We start from the raw sequence: 22,064 nt of genomic DNA on the forward strand, positions 1-22,064 counted from the left end.
AAATGTTTAGGAGGCCTAAATGACAAGACAAGACATATTTGCAATCTGTGTTGGACACAGGTGGACTTCCACTTTTGACCCAGCTGTGCAGTAAACACACATACACACTAGTCATCAAACACACACAGTGACTGTAAGCACACTTGCCAGGAGTGGTGGGCAGCGAACAGGGAACAGAGAGGGTTGACCGGGTACTTTAACCTACATTTGGGTCAGTGGAACACTATTTGAGGTCCATACCATACTCTTGGCACCCAAAATCCAGGTTTCTTCTCTTCGGGTTTGAGCTTTAGGTTCAGGTTTTTGGAAATGCTGACATTGATTCTGAAGATTCCATGGCAGTCCTCCTTTAAGAGTTTGTAAAACACAGAGAAAGTTTCAGTCCAGGATAGCACCTTGCAAGAGATAAAAAAAAGAAAGAAAGAAAGAAGAAAGCACCCCTACCTCATGGATAATGGTAGGATCATTACACTTGGCAAGTTTCCCAGCAAAGAGCTGCACCCCGAAGCTTGCAAACACCAGCATTAATGTCAGAAGAAGAATAGAGACCTGCGTGAGGAAAATCAATACTCTACTTTAGAGCCGGACGACATTCCCACGGAATCCGATCATGACACTACTCCCATATAGAGCTGCATAGCTGTACAGTGAATGTCAAACAGCTAACAATGGGAGAACTTCAGAAATAAATGTCTGTCTGTAGAATTACAGGGTTACTGCTGTGGACTCCACCAACAAAGGGAGGATACTTTCTATTTTTGTATCGATCAAAGATGCTGCATAACAGAATGAACCCTGTCAATATCTGAGTTAACCCTCTGAGTACCCCAATGGCATGTACACTGTTTGGCTACTCTGACTTTTTTTTTTAGCTTTTTGCTTATTTGTACATTTCAAATATTTGTCACTAACCTGTTAAACATTTCATCTGTCCAATATATGCATTTTCTAAATATGCTGAACAAGAGTTTTTTTTTTTTTTTTTATGTAAATCTATGAACATGATGAAAGGATACTGAACATGAATGTTATTTTTTATGCAAACTGCAAAGTTAACTAAATGCATAGAAGAATTATAATAATAATTTCTAAAAAAATTCAATAAAATGTGCAGTTAAATCAAATAACTGCATCCAATGGAGGTGGAAGTGGAAGTAGAAATTATGTCTTTGATTACTATAATTAAAGTCTATGTGCCAGTGGAAGCATTTAGCTTATTCTGCTATGCTATAAAGGCACAGGGAGATTGTCCCTCTTACCAGGAAGATTTCTTTAAAGCCTTTGAGGACCTCCCGGACCACTTTCCTCATCTGAGGCACCAGCTTGAAGATACGCAGAGGACGCAGGCAACGCAGCATCATCAGCAGCTGAGCACCTGATTCTGGGGGTACATCCGTGGGCAGCCAACACAGGAAGATCAGACTGACCTACAGAGTGAGGGGGAGGGGGCGGCAAAAAAAGGACAACACAGTTCATGATGAACAGAAAGAGATGCATGCAATGCTGTAAAATATGACATGGAAATATCGGAGGAAGCGTTCTTACTGTTTGTCATATTTAATAATGCATCAGTAGGAGAACCTGAAGTGTTTTGTAAATTCTAAAAAAATCCAGACACAGGAATGTTCTCACTGTGGACTAGTAGAATGTGTGGAAGTTATCATTAATTGCCATTATAGTGAAGTCTACTCTAACCATGATGAATACAGTGAACATCTTAACTATCCTATTTGTTTCAGTTCACATCCATTTGCCCCAAAAATCTATAGACGAGAAAAAACACACGAACCCAAACAGCCACTGCTTTCTAATATATTATACAGACATGTACCATCAGTAAGAATGAAGTAAGATCACACTGACAAGTACAGGAAAAGATGTCAACAGTCTGAATATCTTATGTTTAGGCTTGGTTAGGCAAAATTTAAATGATGTTTGCACCCAAAAAAAGAGATTATTGAGTAATGAGGGCAAATCAGAATTCAAAGAAAGCAGGAGGCAATTTCTGATACTGGAGCATTCAAATCAAATGATGTTTACAGTCATTAAGGAGCTGTCTTCAAAAGTTTAGTCACAGGCATGCTCCAACTCATTAGGAGAGCCTCTAATCAAGAGAGAAGACTGGCGTTCACATAAATTAGCATCAGAATGAGCTTCACAGAGCAGAGCCAGAGGAATGAGGTCGTACTAAGTAGATGAAAATGTCCATGACGCCGCCAAAGTCTCGGATGACTGCGGTAGGTGTGAAGAAGAGACCATCCGCCATGATCTTCAGGTTCAGCTCAATGCTCATGAAGATCACGAACACGTACTCGGCAATCTGCACACAGGAGAGAGGCGTCCACCAGAACCAGTCATGGGGTTACAGGCTGAGGTGAGTAGTTATATTGACTGATTTACATGTACAGTCTGAAAGACCTGTATATTTTGATGGATATGTACTTCCTGACTTTTCAAACTTTTCCACATCTTAAAGTAAATTCAGTAAAGTCTGTTAACCCCTGTCCAGACTTTTTCCACTCCACAACTGCATTACCAACTTTCTAGTAGATGTTAAACTGCATTTTTTCACTGCACTGTACTGGTACTGTGTGCTATGACTGTAAGCCACTGTATTTTACTGGCTATGCATTTACTGCTGTTTGGCCTTTCCTCTTCTTTTCTTGGAATGATCATAAATAGCATGCAAAACTGCGCCTGATAGCATGCTTTTGATAACAGCCATAGTCAAATCAGGCTTTACACGGAGAGGTCACTCTGCTAAAGAGCAGTCGCAGGCTGAGAGTAGAGTGGCTCTCACAAAAGCAGCCTCTCTCTTGTCACCCTAAATACAGCTACTTCCACACCGTCTGAAGTGCTGGGTAAAATGGTGTCTCGGAGCCAGCTAAATCTGTGAGAATCACTTTCATCTACTCAATCTTCCTGTCTTTTCGTCAAGAGGAAGTGGACTTTGAAGCCTCTGTAATAACAAAGACTTCTAACAGCGCTTCTGAAGTGCTGGGCTGGATTCAGCGTCATTGAAATCAGAAGCAAAATGTATTATTTAACCCTTAGAAGTCTCCATATTCATAAGCAATAATAAGGGGGTATGTTGTAATTCTGTTCTTCAGTTGTTCAGCTGGTTCATTAGGAAATACAATGATTTTCAGAACAGCAATCGAGGAAATCAAATCCAGAAAACTGTGACAGTACGGGCTGGTACCTGCAATGTGGGGGCATGCATGACCCTGGTGAAAGGAGACTCAAACATCATGGAGATGCAAGAGCAGATAGTGACCACGATCATCACCCAGTCCAGATATGTCACCAGGCCCAGCAGATCACTACAACACACACACACACACACACACACACAGTTCACACAGAATAAGTTCAGAGTCAGTCAACAGCACATCTTGTGGAACTGGACTGAAGTGAGTGGTCTTATGCAACTGATGACTGTGAAAAGTGCCAAAATCATTAGAGGACGCTGCGACACTAAATGTGTATTGCTAATCTATAACACCAACCAGTTCTCTGTCCACGCTTCCAGAGCATTTTAAGTGACAAGAACTTTTTTTTACCCAACTAGAACTTATACCACTATAAATGATGATGGGGATGTGCAACTAAAAAGAATAAAATGCGAAGTGCAATCGATTTTGCTTTATTTCCACAGAGTGAAAAATGTAACTATCAATTTTTCAGTTTTAGGACAGTCGTAAACATTGCATGCTATGAATCAAGACTAAATGCTGTCAAATGGCCATAAAAGTTTACAACTTACTATAACTGATGATATTTTGTGCTCTTTACTGCTCCTGTTATGGGATCCGTTTTCGACCTATTCAACAAAGACAAATTAGTTCATACTACAGTAATTGACACAACACAAATTACACAACATTTACTACTACTCATTGGCAAACAATGCAGAAGTTGTACTACTTAGACAAAGTGTTGCTTTTGAGGCGTACGCATTGAATCGGGCTCGCACGATCATTCGGCAGAAGTTTCGGAAGCGGTGCTCTCTCCCGACTATAAAGAGCGGCTTGTCAAAGTAAGGATGGTTCTCTCTCAGCTCCTCTTCTTGGACTTTTCTGATAACAGTGCAAAAACAGAGAAACAATACTAGTACTTGTATAGATATTATGTGGATATAGAAGACAGAAATGTAGAAATTACAGAAATGAGGTCATGTGGATGACGGTATACAGGAAATTCACAATTTTGATGTAATGGTAGAGAAAGCTCCACGCTCCATCCTGTAGCCTCATTCAGAGGTGTTCCTGAACAGCAAATATTTTACAGTCCAAAAATGTTTAACACTGAACACAGCTCGCTAGCTAATTCTGCTGCCATACTGTTTTTTTCCTGTTGTGAGTGAATGGCTAGAATTCTTCAATCTCCACATTCAATCTTCCCCTCAGGATAGAAACCTGTGATCTATGAAAAACACCTGCTGGTGTGGTTGCCATTTGGGGCGGGTTCAAAAATCTATGTGAAAGGGCCAGGCTGAGGGTGCAGAAGAAGGCTATGTGCTCTGAGTACTAGCAGGTGTCACAGTTATCGACAGCAATACCAAAAGCTACATATTTCTCACTTGGATCTCACTGTCAAAACCACTGCTGTGAGCTGAAGAAGAGCTGTTTCATAAGATAAGATAAGATAAGATAAGATAATCCTTTATTAGTCCCACAGTGGGGAAATTCTCAGTGTCACAGCAGAAAAGGGATAGCAAGACACTCAGATGCAAAAATGTAGATAAATGACCACTATATACACAAAATAAATAATAAAAGTAAAAAGCAATAACAATATTATTTACAGATTATTTACAGGTAATTGCACATGTGGCGGAGGGGTATTGCACATTGTATTTTTACATTGAGGGACCTCTAGTCCCTGATTATAATTCTAATTTGAATGTAAAAAAATGGTTTTATGGTATTATTTGCTGACATTAAAACAAGTAGCAAAGTCAGAAGTGTGGACTTACACATGATTACAGAGTGAGAATCAAATATTGCCCATTCTTTCCATTCCTTTAGTCATTCTGTAATTACATTCAAATGGCACTGCAGATTAAAGGAAATAACCCTACACCTCTATTCATCACCTATTGTGTAAAACATGCCTTGTGATAATCGTGACTGAGCAGGGATGATAAGATCAAGTGCGGTTGACTGTGTGTGATGGTGATAAAACTCGAGCATGCTGCAGGGGGCTGGGGCGTTACCGTTTCATCTCAGCCTGTTCCTTCTTCTCCTGGATCATCTTGATCTCGCTGTCCTCTCTCTGAGCATTCCGATAGCGCACAGTGCTGGAGTGCTGCACAAAATCACACACAGCAAGATTTAGAAATAGGACTCTCTCTCTCTCTCTCTCTCTCTATATATATATATATCACATATCTGTGAGTGTGTACTTACATCTTGGGTGAGTGTCTCCAAAGATTTGCCTCTGCTGATTCTCTGACTGGTGGAGCCATGTCTGAGAGACCTGCGGCAACGATCAGATTCACATCCTCAGCACTAGCACAACATTCACACACTGATATGAAGGCAAGTGACCATGTGTTTTACTTACTGCAACCCATTCCCTGCTTTCTCAGAGAAACTTTCCAATGTAATATCAACAAAGGAACCGATTTGAGCCTGTGACTTTACATCAAACTAACTCAGCCAGAAACACCTGCTATAGCAGCCTCCTGCTTACGTTCATGCAGTACGTTTAGCGAATTCTTGCTACAGTGGAGGCTCTTAAGAGGAACTGTAGCTTTCAACTTGTTAATGCTGCCTAAAGTTCTCCTCTGAACTTCCTACTTCAGTACATGCTATGTTTTTAGTAGGTTTTGATTGGTCTTGATTTCTTTTTGATTACTTAATAATAAAGAAAGCAAGTTCATTTAGCATTTATGCAAAAAGAGAATAAAGAGCAGAGGGTGTGCACTAGGTGAGCATTGGTTTCATCCAGTAAGAAGCATCACTATGTTCTAAACTCACCGTATTCATGTGTTCCTGCTGAGCAAATAAAATACAAGTTCACAATATTATTATCGGCAGCCACCATGCATTTATTATTGACTTTATGATTATGTTTTTTCACTAGTAAATATGACAGTAATGCCGCTTATTTGCGCTGCTGTATAAATATGATTTTCGCAGGAACTGTCCAGCGTAGTCTGCTGAAGGAGTCATCAAATGCTAATGCTACTGATATTGGTGGCATATAGGTATTGCTGGCATCAGTGCTTTGTCTACCTCTAATGATACTTCCGACTTAATGTATTAAAGAGATAAACTAATTCACAGAGTGTCTTTTGGTTTTATCAAGAGATCATCAGGGAACTTATCAAGCTGAATTTGAATGACAGAGCTACAATCACGCATTTATTCATAGCAAGATACAGAGCACGAGAAGCTGCTTGAGCCTGGAAATATGGTTGGCTTGCAGAGTTAAACTAGGATATTGGATTTACAGGGTTAATAACAATAAGTGGCGTTAATAATGTATGCAGTTAATCGAGTTAATCTACTGAGCAAATCTAGCAGTGTTGGAAATCTTATCTTTCAATGGAAGTCCATGTGAAAAGATTCATTCTTGAATCTTGAAAATTGAAAGAAATGAAAAACGGCTGAAAAACTGAGATAAAAACTGTTGAATCACAGTGACTACTAACAGCCTAATGCAAAAGCTTAGGCACCCCTGTGCAAATAACACTTTTTTAAATTGCAAATTACCCAACCCACTAATTAATACTCTCCCCACCATAGGCAATGCTACAGACACAGAGAGAGTGAAGACTGACACTGCCTCTTTTTCAACTGCTACCGATGCAATGTCACCGGGCAACCAGCACAATCCATAGGAAAGCTCTGATGCATTGGCTACCACTCGCTCGTACCGGCCAGCATCATGCAGAAGTGATGTGGGGAGGGAAAGAGAAAGTCTTCTACCCTCCCTAAGAGAGCAAGGCCAATTGACTTCGTCTGCTAATGGCAGGGAGACTTGAATTGAGATTCGAACCAGAGATCCTCAGGTCAAATCACACATTTTGTTGATTTTCTAAGGGTAAAAAAAATTCTTTATTTGACATATTGACATATGGGGGGGTATATATATATATATATATATATATATATATATATATATATATATATATATGAAACATTCCATATTTCATGTTACTTTTGGGCGCACATATGTAGAGGATGAAAATTCATTTTCACTTCAAAAATGAAAACACACATAATTTGACGCTAGGGGTTCAAACTTCCCATAAGACTGTTTATACAGTACTGAGCTGCTTAGACACGTCAGAAAACTGTGTGAAAGTGTTGAGCCTGTAAAAAAAAAAAAACAACCTACTAACTACAAAGCAACTGTAATGCAGTAAAAATAACAGGTTTCTCTTATAGACACAATTTTATCTTTTTGAACTGTATTCTAAATATAGGGTATATGTAGCACCCCAAAAAAAAAAAACCCACAAAAAACAAAAGTGTGTGTTTAATGTGAGTGTGATGAGCTCACCTCCGCTCCTGACGGATGTGATGCTGCACGCTGAGGATGGAGCGTTCTTTGGTTGGCTGGCCTTCAAAGGAGCCGCTCAGCATGCGCTGCCTGGTGCAAGCCCTGTAACCACAACCCAGTAAACAGCTTTAGCAAACACACTCCCCACAGATACTTGAATACACTATACATCGTGAGGCAGCATTGGATGGGGATTAAAGGGCCCACGTTCTAAATTTTTCAGCACTGGTATGTGCGTTTTTAGGGTGTATTTGGAAAATGAGAAAGCTATTGAGAAGGATATCTTTAACAACCATGCAAGGCCTGGTGGACCAACTGCCCCCAATCACACTAACGGCCCTTACAGAAAGGAGACAGGAATAATCAGCAGTCCTTAGTACTTTCATGTAAAAGGTGTGATATGTAAATGTGTCCATGGCTGTGATGAATTCAAAATGCTCTGTCTTTGCTGTTCTGCAGTAAGCGGAAACCTTAGCTCTTTCAAATCAGCCAACATCCTCCCTTAAACAAGGCCATGAATAAACTCATTAATGGAAGACAAAAGAGGAACCTTCAGCCAAGCCTTCCTGCATAAAACATCACATAACAAGGTAACCTCTGTTTCAATCCACGCTGTGCCATCTTCTGGAGCCTTAATGCAGGGAAACGTAAACATTCAGGGGTGATGTATAAGCTCCTTTAACAGCGCTGCCACCAGCACATTAGCATCCCATTCAGAGATCAACAGAGAGGTCCCGGGGGAAAGCGGCTGCTGACTACCATCGTGTGGCATTGTGTACACACACTGCATGGCAGATGGCTCTTATTAGCATAAGGGGAGTTAGCACAGGTAGGAGGCAGGTCTGAGGAGCTGGGCCACTGCTGAGAGGAAAACTAATTAATCCCTTTTTAGCACAGTCAATTATAAAGCATAAAACCAGAAGCATGACTTGAGAAAATGAAATGCAGGGAAAACAGGATGCCTTCCAATTTATGATCTTAGGGGGTATCCTGGATTGCATGGGCCTTTCATCAAAGCTACAGTGTGCTACAGTATTACTGTAAGTTGGGGTTAGTCAGGAATTTTTTTCTGAGAGAAGCCAATTTGTGTCATGTAGAGGGAATCACTAATGTAACTTTAACAGAGCCTAATTAATATGATCAATTTTATGACTCACAGAGCTGGAAGCCATGGAGATATACAAAGTTTCTTCCCTTGAGATGCTTTGCCAGGCCTTCAGTTCAGTTTTTGCAAAGCATCCTCAGTAGGGTCGGGGTCAGGTGACTGGCTCTGTCATTGAAGAACATTCTTTTGGGTTGTTTTCGCTGCATGTTTGGGACATTTTCCATCTGTTCACTGAAGCGCAAGCCTATCCGTTCTGCAGCACGTGACTGAATCTGATCAGAAGGTAAAGCTCAGCACACTTCAGCATTCATCCTATTATTTCTATCAGCAGTCACATCATCAACAAACACCAGTGAGCCAGTTCAGCTGGCAGTCACACATGGCCAATGCCATAACAGTGCCTCCACCATGTTTGACAGATGATATGGTATACTTTGAATGATTAGCCCTTCACCCTGTTGCATAAAGGGGCAGATGATTTATAGAGAGGTCTAATCCAGCCTTTCTGCTCGAGTGGGGTATATAAAGTCCGCCGGTGATTTTTATTGATTTGGCTACACTTGATATTTTTGCTATCTCTCGGATACCTCTTGTATCCATGTTGTGACTCCATGTAAAGAGTTCCAACAGCTACCGAACACAAATTTAATAACAGGTTATCCCCAACTATAAAACAGCTCATTAGTTAGCAGTAAACAGAAGTCTACAAGGTTAACGAGATTATTTTCCTTAAAATCCTTTGAAACAAAAAACACTTTAAATTGAAAACTTGTGTCACTATCCAAATACATATGGACCTGACTGTAACGGATATATTTGTCAGACTGTAGAATTTACCATGCTGACTGACTGCACCGCTTTCTGCATTGGTCTTTGTAAGGGATTGGAAAAAAAATGACTTGCAATATTCAAATATACAAGAATTTACACCAGAATTCACCAGAAGCCAAATATCCAACATGACATGATATTAATAAAGCCCTCTGTGTATCCAAGATGAGACTAAATATTTGGAGCCTTACAAGACATTGCACATTGTGCAATGTGACTTTTGCACATACCCACATTGCGATGACCACGCTGAAACAATATCTTGTGCAGCGCTAGTCTCTGCCACTGTCTCCCTCGACCAAATGGCCTGCTGTTAATGTGCTTTTCACATCTCCATTGTTTCATCCATTAAAGCCCAACAGGCTGTGGATGGATACACACGCAGGCATCTTCCCATCATCATTCAGCCAGTTAGCCTGCCGCTCGTCGCCGCTGCTTTGTTGGCCATTAATTGCAAAGTCATGTACCAGAACACAACTAATGACAATCTGGGCTTCAGGAGAATGTGTCAGCCTTATTTATGGCCACTCCGTGTGATGAGTGGCTGCCTGTGTGTGTGTGTTTGTGTCTGCGTACACAGACAGGCCGAAAGCCCCAGACGGCACAAGCAGACGACGTGGGATGGCTACTGATGTGCTGTCTGGCAGTAGGAGGAGGGGAGGAGTGTGTGTGTGTGTGTGTGTGTGTGTGTGTGTGTGTGTGTATTATGCGAGTGGATACGATAATGGCAGGTAGGGCTCGGGGACGCTGCAGACGTGCTCTGAAAGCTGATGGCACAGCACTAGGTGCACAAGCCTGGTGTGAAACAGACTGGGCCACGGCTAGACGCAGCAGCCACAGCCAAGATCACCCCAGTGCCAAACTTTTAATTATTAATTAGTTTATTCATGCTGATAGGCACCCCACAATGAGAGCAGTGATAGAAACACCATTATCTGTCCTAACGCTGAATTGGCCAGACAGCAAGTGCAACCTGATAGCCTGAGGGAATCAAAAACCAAAACACATTTCTCCCTTTAATTGAATTAAAGTGCTCAGAGTGCCACAACACTGCCCTAGTGCTTTTAATCAGAGAAACAGACCATCACATTCCATCTCTGCCAATGAAGCTTTGGCAAAGCCATATTTTGTCTAACATCTGTGCCTAATGGGACTGGCCTTTTGGATGGAAAATGAGAGCTAATACACCGACAAACATCCAGGAACATCTAGATTTTCAATATGCTTTTAATATACATCTAGCAAAACCTTGTATATTAAAGACTAACCAGGTTTACTTACAGTACAATCTTAGGGGGAAAATAGCATTGTACCCTCTTGCTGTGCCATCTTAGCCCCTTAGCCCTTTTAAGGCTTATTACATACCTACACATGTCTGTATAAACTGGTGGGGCTATTCTCTAGTAGCAGGAGTTTCGGTCCTCCCACGAGCCATAGGCTTTTAAAGGGGTTTAAAAAAAACTCTAAGGTTTAATATGTGCTTTTAACAATAGTTTGGAAAGGAAATGACCATCAAACTACTATTTAGGCCCTCAGTACGTAATCCTAATCCTAGAGTATCACTGCCCTGCAAAGTAAAAACACCTTTGTTGACCAAAAAAGTGCAAACCACCTGCCTAAAATTGAGACAGCAAATGTCAAGGCAAGGACTCCACAAGACCTCAGAAGGCATCCAGTGGTATCTGGCATCAAGACATTAGCATTGAGTCCTGGAAGTTGGGAGGCAAGACCTCAATGGATCGTATCTGGTTGTCTGGCACATCCCACAGATGCTCAGCTGGGATGAAATCTGGGGAATTTGGAGGCGCACCAGGAACACACCACAAGACCTGCTGTTTTGGGGATGCTCTGAGCCAGTCGTCACAATTTGGCACTTAGGCTTAGCCATTTTTCCTACTTCTAACACAACTTCACTTAATACCTAATATACATTTTGATGTTGCAGCTGCACCTTTTCTCCTAAAGGATGTGATTCACCGTCATCTTCCATACCCCTTCTCACCCTGATAACATCACCATCCTCACCCTGACAGTCCTCCTACACCTTCTTCCACTTAATTCTACCCCTATTCCCAGTGTCTCTACTTAAACCCTGAGAGAGTGCGTTCACTGGTCTGGTGACACACTGCTGAAAAAGTTGTGCCTGTGCATGATTCTCTGCGTATGCATGACTAAACTCATGATCTGAAGATTAGGGGCTGGATTGACAAAAGTGTCTTAAAAAAGAAAGTCTTCTAAGATAAAAGATTTTGCTCATTTTTCGTAATGGTTCACTTAATAAAAATTCTAAGAATTGATATTTTTTCAAGAAAATGTCCTAAATATTTTCTTAATCTCACAATAACCTCACACTTAGAGCTCAGTAGGGGTTCATAAGGTAAGCCTTTAAAATGAACAGTTTAAATAGTTGAATTACTGGAAATAATGTCTAATTTAACAGAATTAAAGTGCTGGTTAGTGTCTACATAAGAATAATTCACTTCTAGCTCCTATATAAAGAAAATGTTTGAACATTTGGTTTAAGTCTGTTTATCCCCCATTCCACTCTCCAATGCATGGATTTCACTCAATACTGGAACATTATTAATAATATTTTGCATTGTTTATAATGAGCTGTGGAACGCAGAATAAAAGACTGTGTCTTTTCTTAACTGAATGTTTGAGAACATCAGATTTTGTGCAGAATTACTGTAAGAAGAACCATCTATCTTAAGATCCTTTGTAAGAATTTTCTTAGGAACCATTTTGCAACTCCGGACCCAGGTCTTATGCTATTGCTCTTGTTCGGTGTATTTTCAGTCTCCAGACTCGTTTCGATGAATTTCTAGCAGTTACTTCCGACGTACACTCCACCTATACTCAAATAAAACAAATGAACCAGGGTCTAGCAAAAATCAAGGGTCTCCATCTGCTCCCAAGTGAACCCTGATTCAGTTTACTGCAGTTGAAAAGACATTTAGGTGAATTCAACATCAGACCATGCTGTTCCCTTCTTCTAGCAATGCTTTACTGGCTGCATACTGTGCCTTGTTTTAAACGTTTAGCTCTACACTTCTATTACACTGCTAGTAATGACAGACAAGCGATAAAATGAGGATTGATGTGTGTGATTTTGGCCCATGGACCTCAGAACAGTCACATCAAGAAAATAATCAGATAATGTTTATCTATATTTCTCTGATTGTAAAAAATGTAGATGACAAATGTCTCCATTTTAACACAACTAATTGAAACCAAATGAAACCAATTAAATCAAACAAACAAACAAAAATGCAATGAGCTGATAAACTGCTGATTAAAAAAATGACATTACAATTACAATTATGTACCTACAATAACAACGACGAAGAGCTGACCCCAACTTTTAATAGGCATTGTAACTGGACTATATAAGGCATATGAGGTTACCATAGTTCATTTAAGGCTTCAGTAGCTCAGAAAAGAATAAGGCCTTAGAAGTCCCCAAACGTACCGTAGAATTTTATTGACGGTTGTTTCCTTTTCCAGCAGGTTGCGAGCGCGGATGCTGAATATTGACCTTCTCAGCTAGAGTGGGGGGAAAAAACAGCAAAAAAAAAAAACAACATTAAGCAGTAAGCCACGGAGAGGAGACCCCACTCTTTTAGAAGTCATTACAGAGTGCAAGTCAAATTCAAGTATCTGCAAATCACTGCTGGTGATAAACATGTATCTGCAAATAATATCATCCCTCCTACAGAAGCTACACTAGAAGCAGATAAATGCTGAATGTATGCAGTAACTGCTAAATTCCAGGTCCATCCTTAGCATTGCGGTAACAGTTAGGGTGCTGGTATAGAGGAAGTGAATGCTGGTGGAATATATACCTTCTGATCAATGTATTTATTATCCTCGATGGCAGACCTCTTGGAGTGGTCGCAGGAGGAGGACGAGGCGGAGGGGAGCCTGCGGAACAGACAACTGGGGTCCTGCTGCTGCCGGTCAATAAACTGCTTCATGAAGCTTTCCCTGTGAACACACCCACACACACACACACACACACACAGAAGCAAGCAAACCAAAACCTGTACATTAGTGCTGCAACTAACAAATATTTCTAGAATTAGTTAAGCTATCCTACCTATTCTCCTTTTAGGGTTTTAGTGAGATTTCAATTTAAATAATGGCACAGAAATGAGAATGTGAAACGTTTCACCTTCACCATGTAAACCCAGAAAAGCTGGTAATCTTGTGTGTAATGTGAAAGTAATGAATTAATTAATGTAAAACTGACATAAATGACATAAAAAACATTTACGTTCTTTCTGCATGAGCCGTAATTTCTTTGATTGGCCCAATAAAACAAATAAATAAACAAACAAACAAACAAACAAAAAAAATAACTCACTGCCTCATTGCTTCCTGTAAATATTGATACTTCTAGAGTGATATGCATTAGAATATCACTTTTTATGGCTAAACTAGCCCTAATTGACAAGAATCTATGGAGACAAGAGAGCTGTATGACCCTTCCTCTAAGTTTTATTTAAGAAAAACACTTTTTTGTTTAAATAAGTAAATGTAGTGAGCTGGATTAGCTTAGGTAGTATTCCACGCACTGCAACAATCAGGCGAATGGAACAGAATGCGGGTCCATACGGTACCTAATCCTGGGCACAGTGAAGTCGGACGGCAGCTTGGATATCTTCACCATCTGCGGTCTGTTGGGGAACTTCTCAAATATACGCAAACGCAAGGGAAGCTTCTCCTTCGTGTCTGCATTGGCCTCGCTCTGCTTCAGCTACAGAGAGAACACACACAAACTCATTACCCATTACTTGCGGAACAGAACCAGCAGGCATTCACGAAGCACTCACTTTTAAAGCGACCAAAAATCACTCTCTCAACAGTGATCCCACACACAATACATGTACATGTACAATACATGTACACACAATACACAAAGATGAATGCGAATTTGCAAATTTGGCCCTAAAGCTGTCCTCTATTGTTACACATTAAATACACAAGTTAACCATCACCTACTAAGTACTAGCTGTGCCAAATTCCAAATACATTTAAGAGCTCATACCTGACAAACAGTCTTAAGTACAACTGTTATGTAATTATTACTAATTCTATTTCCGTTCATTTTTTACATTACCATTTAAACACCTGTTTTTATCCCTTACAATTGGACAGATGAGGTCCTTGATTGGTGGAACTATCGAAGAATCTGAAAACTGCCATTTTGATCCCCAATGATGCCACAGCCATCTATGACCTAAAGTCCCAGCTACTAGCCTTGCTCTCTCTGGTTGTGCAGGGTGGCATTCCGTCTCTCCACACCACTTAGCGTGATGCTAGCCAGTGCGTTAGTGTTCTCCTCCAAGCGCGAGCTGAGCTGACAGATGTCGTTATATTAGCAAAAGTTCAGCTTTTGGTTTCATTTAATTATATATATATATATAAATAATAACAGTGTTTGTAATAGAGCTGTATGACTGTGAAGATTCTTTTAACGGCCTCAAAATCTTCCCTTGGTGTTAAGGTTCCTCACACTCACACATCCCTATTACAAACATGCGAACAAACAAGCGAATGTGAAACTTTGTGTTTCCACACAAAAAAAACTCCTGCTGTCATTTTGGCAAGTGAGGCTTCCACTCCACCGGTTCATCTCATCGTCAGCGGGGGAGGAAAAGCTAAGCTAGAGTTTAGGTCTTTAGGCTGCTGTGCAGTGGACTGCTCTGGCGCAATGTGCCATAGCTTTTTAGCATTCCCCGGCTCTATTACGCAACACAAAAGCTGTGGGTGATTAGCACAGTGCACTTGAGTGGCTCATCCTTCTAGTGTCAGGCAATCAGCGGAGAGCAAAGACGTGCCTGAATGGCATCACTATGGAACACTGCCTGACAGCAACGATAACCCAGACGAAATATCACACATAATTAAAGCTTTGCAGTTCCATCCAAGAGAGGTCAGGGATTCCTTGTGTGTAATGGAAATGGATCGGGAATGGCTACTCATTTCTCTAGCATTTCTAATACGAACAGATAGGGGCTTATTAATGTATGTCAAACAAGCCTACAGAATATATACGATGCTACAGAATATATACGATGCATTCTCTAAAGCAAGACTCGGGGGTTAGACCATGGTGCTGTTCTCTAAACCCATCCAAAGATGGCAGCAGCACACAGACTGAAGGAATCAAACCAGACACAATCCAACTCCTACAACAACCATGCATCAGGAAAAATACTATCAAAGCAACTGCATGAAGGCAGTCAGAACCGGGCAAACTGGTCAGGCAAAAAGGAGATTGTCTTGATTTTGGGGTAGCCAATTATATCAAATTTAATTACCTATGAAAGTGTCCTATTGATATTCCTTGACTGGCACGCTCTGTCTGCAAGGCTGCAGATAAATCTGATGCATTTCTGATTAGGGGTGAGAGGGACCCCAAAATTGAGTGCTCTGATGAATGCTTATCGTTGGAAACAAGCTGCCAGCCTGTGCAATTCTGCCCAGTCTTCGCGTGGCCACCGAAAGACCCTTCCGGAAATGAAAAGGGGGGGCTTGAGAGAGAGGGGCCGGAGGGAATGGAATGAAAAGGAGAAATGCTAATCTGTTTATTGCCTTCCACAGAGCAGCTGGGACTTCAGGGCTTGGCATGCAAAGCCATACTTTCACTGGCCAGTGGTCACAAGCCTTATTCAAAGACTAAACTATACAACAACTACTGTTGGGTAGATTCTTCAACAACAACTGCTGCTGCTGCTTTTCCGTAGATGCCTATAGGCCTGGGTTTTCGTCTCTGAGAGCAGAGAGTCACAGAGAAAGTGATATTCCGAGGTGTGTGACGCACTGTGTTGTGGCAGTGTTGTGTTATTGCTGTTGAGAGCCTGCAGTGAGGAGGATGGATGGCACCGGGGCACTGGGCGTCCGGGTTGAGAGGGTGCTGTGCTTGACCCGCTGCATAAGCAGCTCATGGGGGCTTCTGTGATTTGGAGCTGAGAGTCCTCCAGGACAGAGGCAATGGAAAATAAACATCCCCGCAGCGGTTTTCTCAGCAGTGCCTTCAGAACTGTGTGATATGGACAAAACACTATATTGTGATTAAAGTACTACAGTGTAATATATAAGAATCATGTTACTGACGTCATCTCAGTTTTTTGGATGCTTAGACGTATCCAAGAACAAGCGTAAAAACTCCAAACGTGGACAAAATAGTACCATAATTTAACTATTTACCACTAGTTTACCATAGATTATATTGTAGAGACCATAAACTCATGATCCCATCACCACCTCAAAAGAAATATAAGTTGGTGGATCTCTTTAAGCCTGACCTTTTGACATTTGGGAAAGTGGTGGCTCAGCGGTTAGAGCTCCGGGCTATCATTGACAGGCTTGTGGGTTCGATACCCGGGCTCGGCAAGCTGCCACTGTCGAGGAAGGCACTTCACCCTCTCTGCTCCCCAGGCTGCCCACCGTACTGGGCATGTGCTCACAGTCACTGATCACTGTATGTATGTGGACGGATGGGTTAAAGGTGAAGCCCAAAATCCATCTGTGGACAACACTAATGGTGAATAAGGTTGTCTCGTCTTGTCTTGTCCTAAACTAATATGGCCAATGAGAGAGACAATGAGGGACCCAGCACAAGTTTTTTGTCCTTGGACATTCTTCAGCCCTGCAAAATCACCCTTACTTCCAAGATGAATGGGTTTAAATAATGTGCCTATGTGTCTAATACTAGGGAAGCACGGATTCTTTCTAAGAATTTTGAATAACCCTTAACTGTCTATTAATACTATTAAATAATATGCTTAATATTAAATACATATAACAGTGGGTTTGAACTTTGTAGCAACTGTAGAAGAATGTAGGTAGAAGATGGTGGAAGAATTAAATCTCCTGGTTTTTACTGTTTATTGATCTCATTGTTGAGCTCCATGCAGTGATAAACAGTGCGCTGCATTAGAAATGCAGGGTCACACAACTGCTTTGAACTTCTGCGTGACAAATTAGCCTTTCATCCACGTTCGAGGGTCTTCCACCCTCCTGTTGGCGGTGCTGAAACCCAATAAAGATTTGTGAGGAATGCTGAAGACTGGCGAGCGCCCTGTTAAACAGTACACATGGACAACACAGTTGTCTGGAATACAGATCTATAGGGAGCCATATATAGGGAGCTATATCAATCACAGCCATGTTGTGGTACACAAGTGTAAATGTTATGTGATCGGTTCGTTTATGGCCTATCACATCATCCGATTCTGGTCACCAACCGATTGCTCGGTGCATCTCTACCTAAAACATTTGCACATACAGAAAGCAGAGCAATCATAACGGGACTGAGAGTACACTGGTACACTAGTCTGTATTCAAAACACCCTCTCCAATCTTTCAGAGGGGCAAACTGGTTTCCAAATAGGTTTAGGCCTCATTTCAGCCTCATCACAACAAACACAACTCTGAAGATGCTTTGAATGAGCTAGAACAGGGAAATCCAGAAAGCAACACCTGGACAATAGGATATTCATGTCTTGGCATCTTGTTTTGGGAAGGATGCAAATGCAATGGCGAGAGACAAGCTGTTTACTTCCCTCCTCCGCAACTGAGACAGGAGGGAACAACAACAACAACAACAATAAAAAAAGACATCATGCATCTTACTGATTACAGTGTACAGAAAAGCCCAGAAGAAACGAGTGGCCTGCACTCTTGACCTTTCACTGTGTTCTTAAATGTTAGCTGCTGCTGAGAAACTTTGAAAACTGCTACAGTCATCTTTTCTAGTCTTGGAACCTGGCTCACGCTGGGGCAAAGGTGCATTTCCCCAGGATAAAAAACAACAACAGTGCCTCTACATTTGTTTGGAGATGACTGTATTGTTTAAGCATAAGAGTTTGAAACCCTAACCAGTCCCCAAGGCCCCAATCAATGGCTCTCCGCTCGGCGGGACCGTTGCAAGTGAACGCTCTGCTCAGCAGTAACCTCTGATTAGCTCTCACCCGGCTCTGCTCAGAAACATGGCCTACTACGGAGAGAACACCAGCCTCCCCACTATTTACATCCCCCCCTTACAAACAGCCCAACAGAGGAAGCTGTGCGGCTCCGCTACACTGCGTCTTGCCTGCTTGCGTATTCCTGGTTCTGGTCTTATTATTGAACACTGGGAACTCAAATAAGACTCGGGGCAAGATGTACTAAGCCTGTTGTGGCAGTTTCAGGGGCTTACAGGACGTTTTCGGTCCATGTGTTATGCACAAAACTGGCAAACATGCCTAAACCGTGAGTTTATACCGTATTTATTCTGACTAGTCAACAATGGAGTCATTAAATCGTTTTGGTTGAAATACTGCAGTCTTCGGCTCTGGCCATGCCCCTTCATGGATGTCTAATGTATCCTGCATGCTAAAATCACCACACATTTTGGAATCCAGCAGATATTAAGAGTTTGGGAGGTCGATTCTTAGAAGCATCTTGATGCAGAGGGGGCAATTCTGTGACGACAAATGATAATGTGAATGTTGACCGAATGCAAAAGTAGGAATTGCAGAAGTGCAGCGCAGGCTATAGCGTCCACATAACATTCACTGGCTAGATGAGCGAGATCAGCATCGGGCAAGCAATGGCCAAGTTTCCGCCCAACTCAAAAAAGGCAAAGCGAGTTACACACTCTATTGCAACTATAATTGGATTATAGTTGGATTTACATCCGTATTCAAGTAGTGAAGAATTTGGAAGTTGGTAGTTAAGGTTTTGGAACGCATTGCATTATGGTAATTGTAGTGCATTTAGCTGAAGGTGGCTGGTTTCGCAGCTGTGAAACACTCTCTCTAGCTCCCTCATGTTCTTTTTATGTTGGTTGCCAATGTATAAACTGAAAAAAATAACAACTTGGACAACTTCAAGATTTCAGACCTTCCTGATTTCCAGATTTTTCCTACCAGGGTGACCACCTATGAAGGACTGCTGTGTCTGACCCACTCGTACCAGTGCAACACACACTAACTAACACGCCACCACCATAGCAGTGTCACTGCAGTGCTGAGAACGACCCACCACCCAAATACCACTTGCTCTGTGGTGGTCCTGTGGGGACCTGACCATTGAAGAACAGGGTGAAAGGAGGTTAATAGACTATGCGGAGAAACAGATGGACTACAGTCTGGAATTGTAGAGGTACAAAGTGTCCTATATTGTAAGAGGATTTGATGAATTGGACAATGAGTGTTGAAACAAGCAGGTGGTGATAATGTCGTGGCTGACCGGCGTGTATACACCCAACAGTCGACAAACCATCTCTCAGCAAGCAGTACTGTGAAGGACTGTGTATGTGACCAGTTTAATCTGATTTGGGGAGGAGGGGGTTAATTGCACAGCCCCAGTCAGGAGGCTAATTCCACCTTTGGCTCAGCTGATAAACACTGATCGATGTACCTCAGGTGCACTGATAGGGGTTCAACAGAACCCATCAGGCGACCTGTGCCACACTGATTGGTGCATTTATATGACTAAGTGGAAAAACAACTATTTTGGCTGGGTGCTAATTGAACGAATCACAGGTCACAGGGTTGCTGCGGCCTGCTTATTTTTGCATTAACTTGGGGTTCTGCAGGCTAATGATGTGTGTACGTGTTTGTGCGCGCTTATGATGTGTGTGCGTGTTTGTGCACAGCCTCTGCTCCACATAATGAGGAATCAGAGGTGGCGTTTTTCATAAATCAGCGGAGAGGCTGAAATGAATGTAGTGGCCTTCAGACATTAGGGTGATCCATTCACTCCTTTTCACACATTCTTTCCAATTTCAGGCTCGGGTGATCGGTGCATTAGGCTTTTTTTCCCTCCAGGTCATCCACCTTTGTGAAAGACTGTGCTCTTATTATTGATCAATCACTTCATGCTTTACAGCACATTCACAAAAACGCCCATGATAGATACTGTGCTGCTGGAGTCATGGGAAAGGTAGACGCGCTTTGTGAATGGCTACTCTGCTCACCGGCATGAATCTATTGCCCAAATCTACTCCACAGACCATTAACCACTTTAACGCTCCAGTTCAGCAAGTATAAACAGAACAGAGCTAATGTAAACACAGGTAACAAGGCTGTGCATTTGTGGAGGTGTATGAGTGAGTTACTACTATGAATGAGTGCATACACACACCATGGTCCAAAGGAATCCAGACACTCTTTCACTCATTGGACAGGCATTTAGTGGCATACACAACCTGTATAATCCCCTGAGAATAGAATAGAGTGGCTGCACATGAACTCTAGGTTCACATCAACTCTATGTCCAATGCTAGGCAGCCTTGGAACTGCATTCTCTTCGATTGATGATACCCTTTGGCACTGGCCTAGTTCTCATGGTTGAATACAATCAAATCCTCACTGCACATCCTTCCAGCCTACCCAGACAAGCAGAGGCTGTTACTGCAGCAAATGATGGACAAACAATCTGTTATTACCCTCGATTTCAGAGGAACGGCTGAGCAGGAGTCTACAAACTTTTTAGAAATACAGTGCATTTGAATACAATGTGCGGCAGAAACAAAGAGAGACTACGCTCAGGTAAGGTCTTAGCTAAAGTGTGCTAGAGGAACAGCATCAGGTGGTCTATCAGCTGGCCTAAAAGCTGGTTAAAAGACAACTGGGCTACTGCCTATAAGTACCTATTGACAAAATGCCACTCACTTTCAGAACTACGTGTAGCTCTAAATGGTAACATGTCTTAATAAACCTATGCTAGTTTTTCTGAACTTCGATAGCTAGAACCTCGGAAGAACACAGAAGTTGAGTTGCAGGCTTTTTCAATGGAGCACTGACTGAAAAATCAGTGGCAGCAGCCAGTGGAAAATAATCAAGTGCTCAATTGATCACATTAGTCTCTGTAAAAACGGCCTAATAATCGTAGTACAAGGCTAGGAGTACAAGGCTGATCATGCACAGGCAGCTAGCCACGCTACAGCTATTCCTATCATGGCAACAAATGCCACAGTTGGTAGCGGATATCTCTGTCTTGTGACAGAAGGCAGCACAATTTCCTCATGCTTCCAACATGGCAAGGAAACGAAATGTTGCCATCATTCATCAGGGCCTCAATCTGTTCGCTGAAAGGGCAAGCCCTCTTGACCCCCATGGTGGACAGCCAAAGCCAAAGTCATTTATAATGAGAAAGCTACCTCAGAAAACCTCCTAAAACTGAGGCTGTGTCAAAGATCTGTAGGCATTAACAGCGCCGTGGGATTATACTCTGTTTCTGGTAGAGATGACAAGTGATTTCAGAGACGCTGGGAGCCAGAAGTCTTCTAATTCTCACAGGAACTCAATGGGGGCGAGTTAGCATTAGCTTTGATCACTGCTTCAGATCTCACTTCTGTCTCCAGCGAGCAGTTTGGGGGGCCATAAATATTCTCCTAGGAAAGCGTCCAAACAATAGCACATCCATTGTCAGTATTATTACTGTAAAGAGCTGGAAATCAGAGCTGGAAGTACAAAGGGCTTGGAATTTAAACAGCAACATGCAGGCCACCAGAATGAGCGAGTCCTTATACTTCAGCCGAATTGTTCAGGAATGTCTACAGACTGCATCCTGATCTACTATGGGGAGTTTCAGAATCAGGCATTCTGCTAGCGGC

The 22,064-nt window shown here is 41.9% G+C and overlaps 1 protein-coding gene across 3 annotated transcripts in view; it reads right to left on the reverse strand.

Moving 5' to 3' along the window:
- nalcn (sodium leak channel, non-selective) overlaps window positions 1–22,064 on the reverse strand; it is a 126,553-nt gene that overhangs the window by 15,895 nt on the left and 88,594 nt on the right. For all 3 annotated transcript variants that reach the window (XM_072686302.1, XM_072686301.1, XM_072686299.1), the window contains exons 17-29: window positions 14,074–14,210; window positions 13,297–13,438; window positions 12,924–12,997; window positions 7,516–7,617; window positions 5,412–5,481; window positions 5,219–5,310; window positions 3,957–4,079; window positions 3,767–3,823; window positions 3,203–3,323; window positions 2,189–2,320; window positions 1,260–1,427; window positions 445–549; window positions 241–347 (exon numbers count right to left, since the gene is read on the reverse strand). In XM_072686302.1, coding sequence (XP_072542403.1) covers window positions 241–347; window positions 445–549; window positions 1,260–1,427; window positions 2,189–2,320; window positions 3,203–3,323; window positions 3,767–3,823; window positions 3,957–4,079; window positions 5,219–5,310; window positions 5,412–5,481; window positions 7,516–7,617; window positions 12,924–12,997; window positions 13,297–13,438; window positions 14,074–14,210 — 1,430 coding nt within the window. The remainder of the gene's footprint in view (window positions 1–240; window positions 348–444; window positions 550–1,259; window positions 1,428–2,188; window positions 2,321–3,202; window positions 3,324–3,766; window positions 3,824–3,956; window positions 4,080–5,218; window positions 5,311–5,411; window positions 5,482–7,515; window positions 7,618–12,923; window positions 12,998–13,296; window positions 13,439–14,073; window positions 14,211–22,064) is intronic.

This window comes from Salminus brasiliensis, chromosome 8 (assembly GCF_030463535.1).
Source record: "Salminus brasiliensis chromosome 8, fSalBra1.hap2, whole genome shotgun sequence".
Taxonomy (NCBI): Eukaryota; Metazoa; Chordata; class Actinopteri; order Characiformes; family Bryconidae; genus Salminus; species Salminus brasiliensis.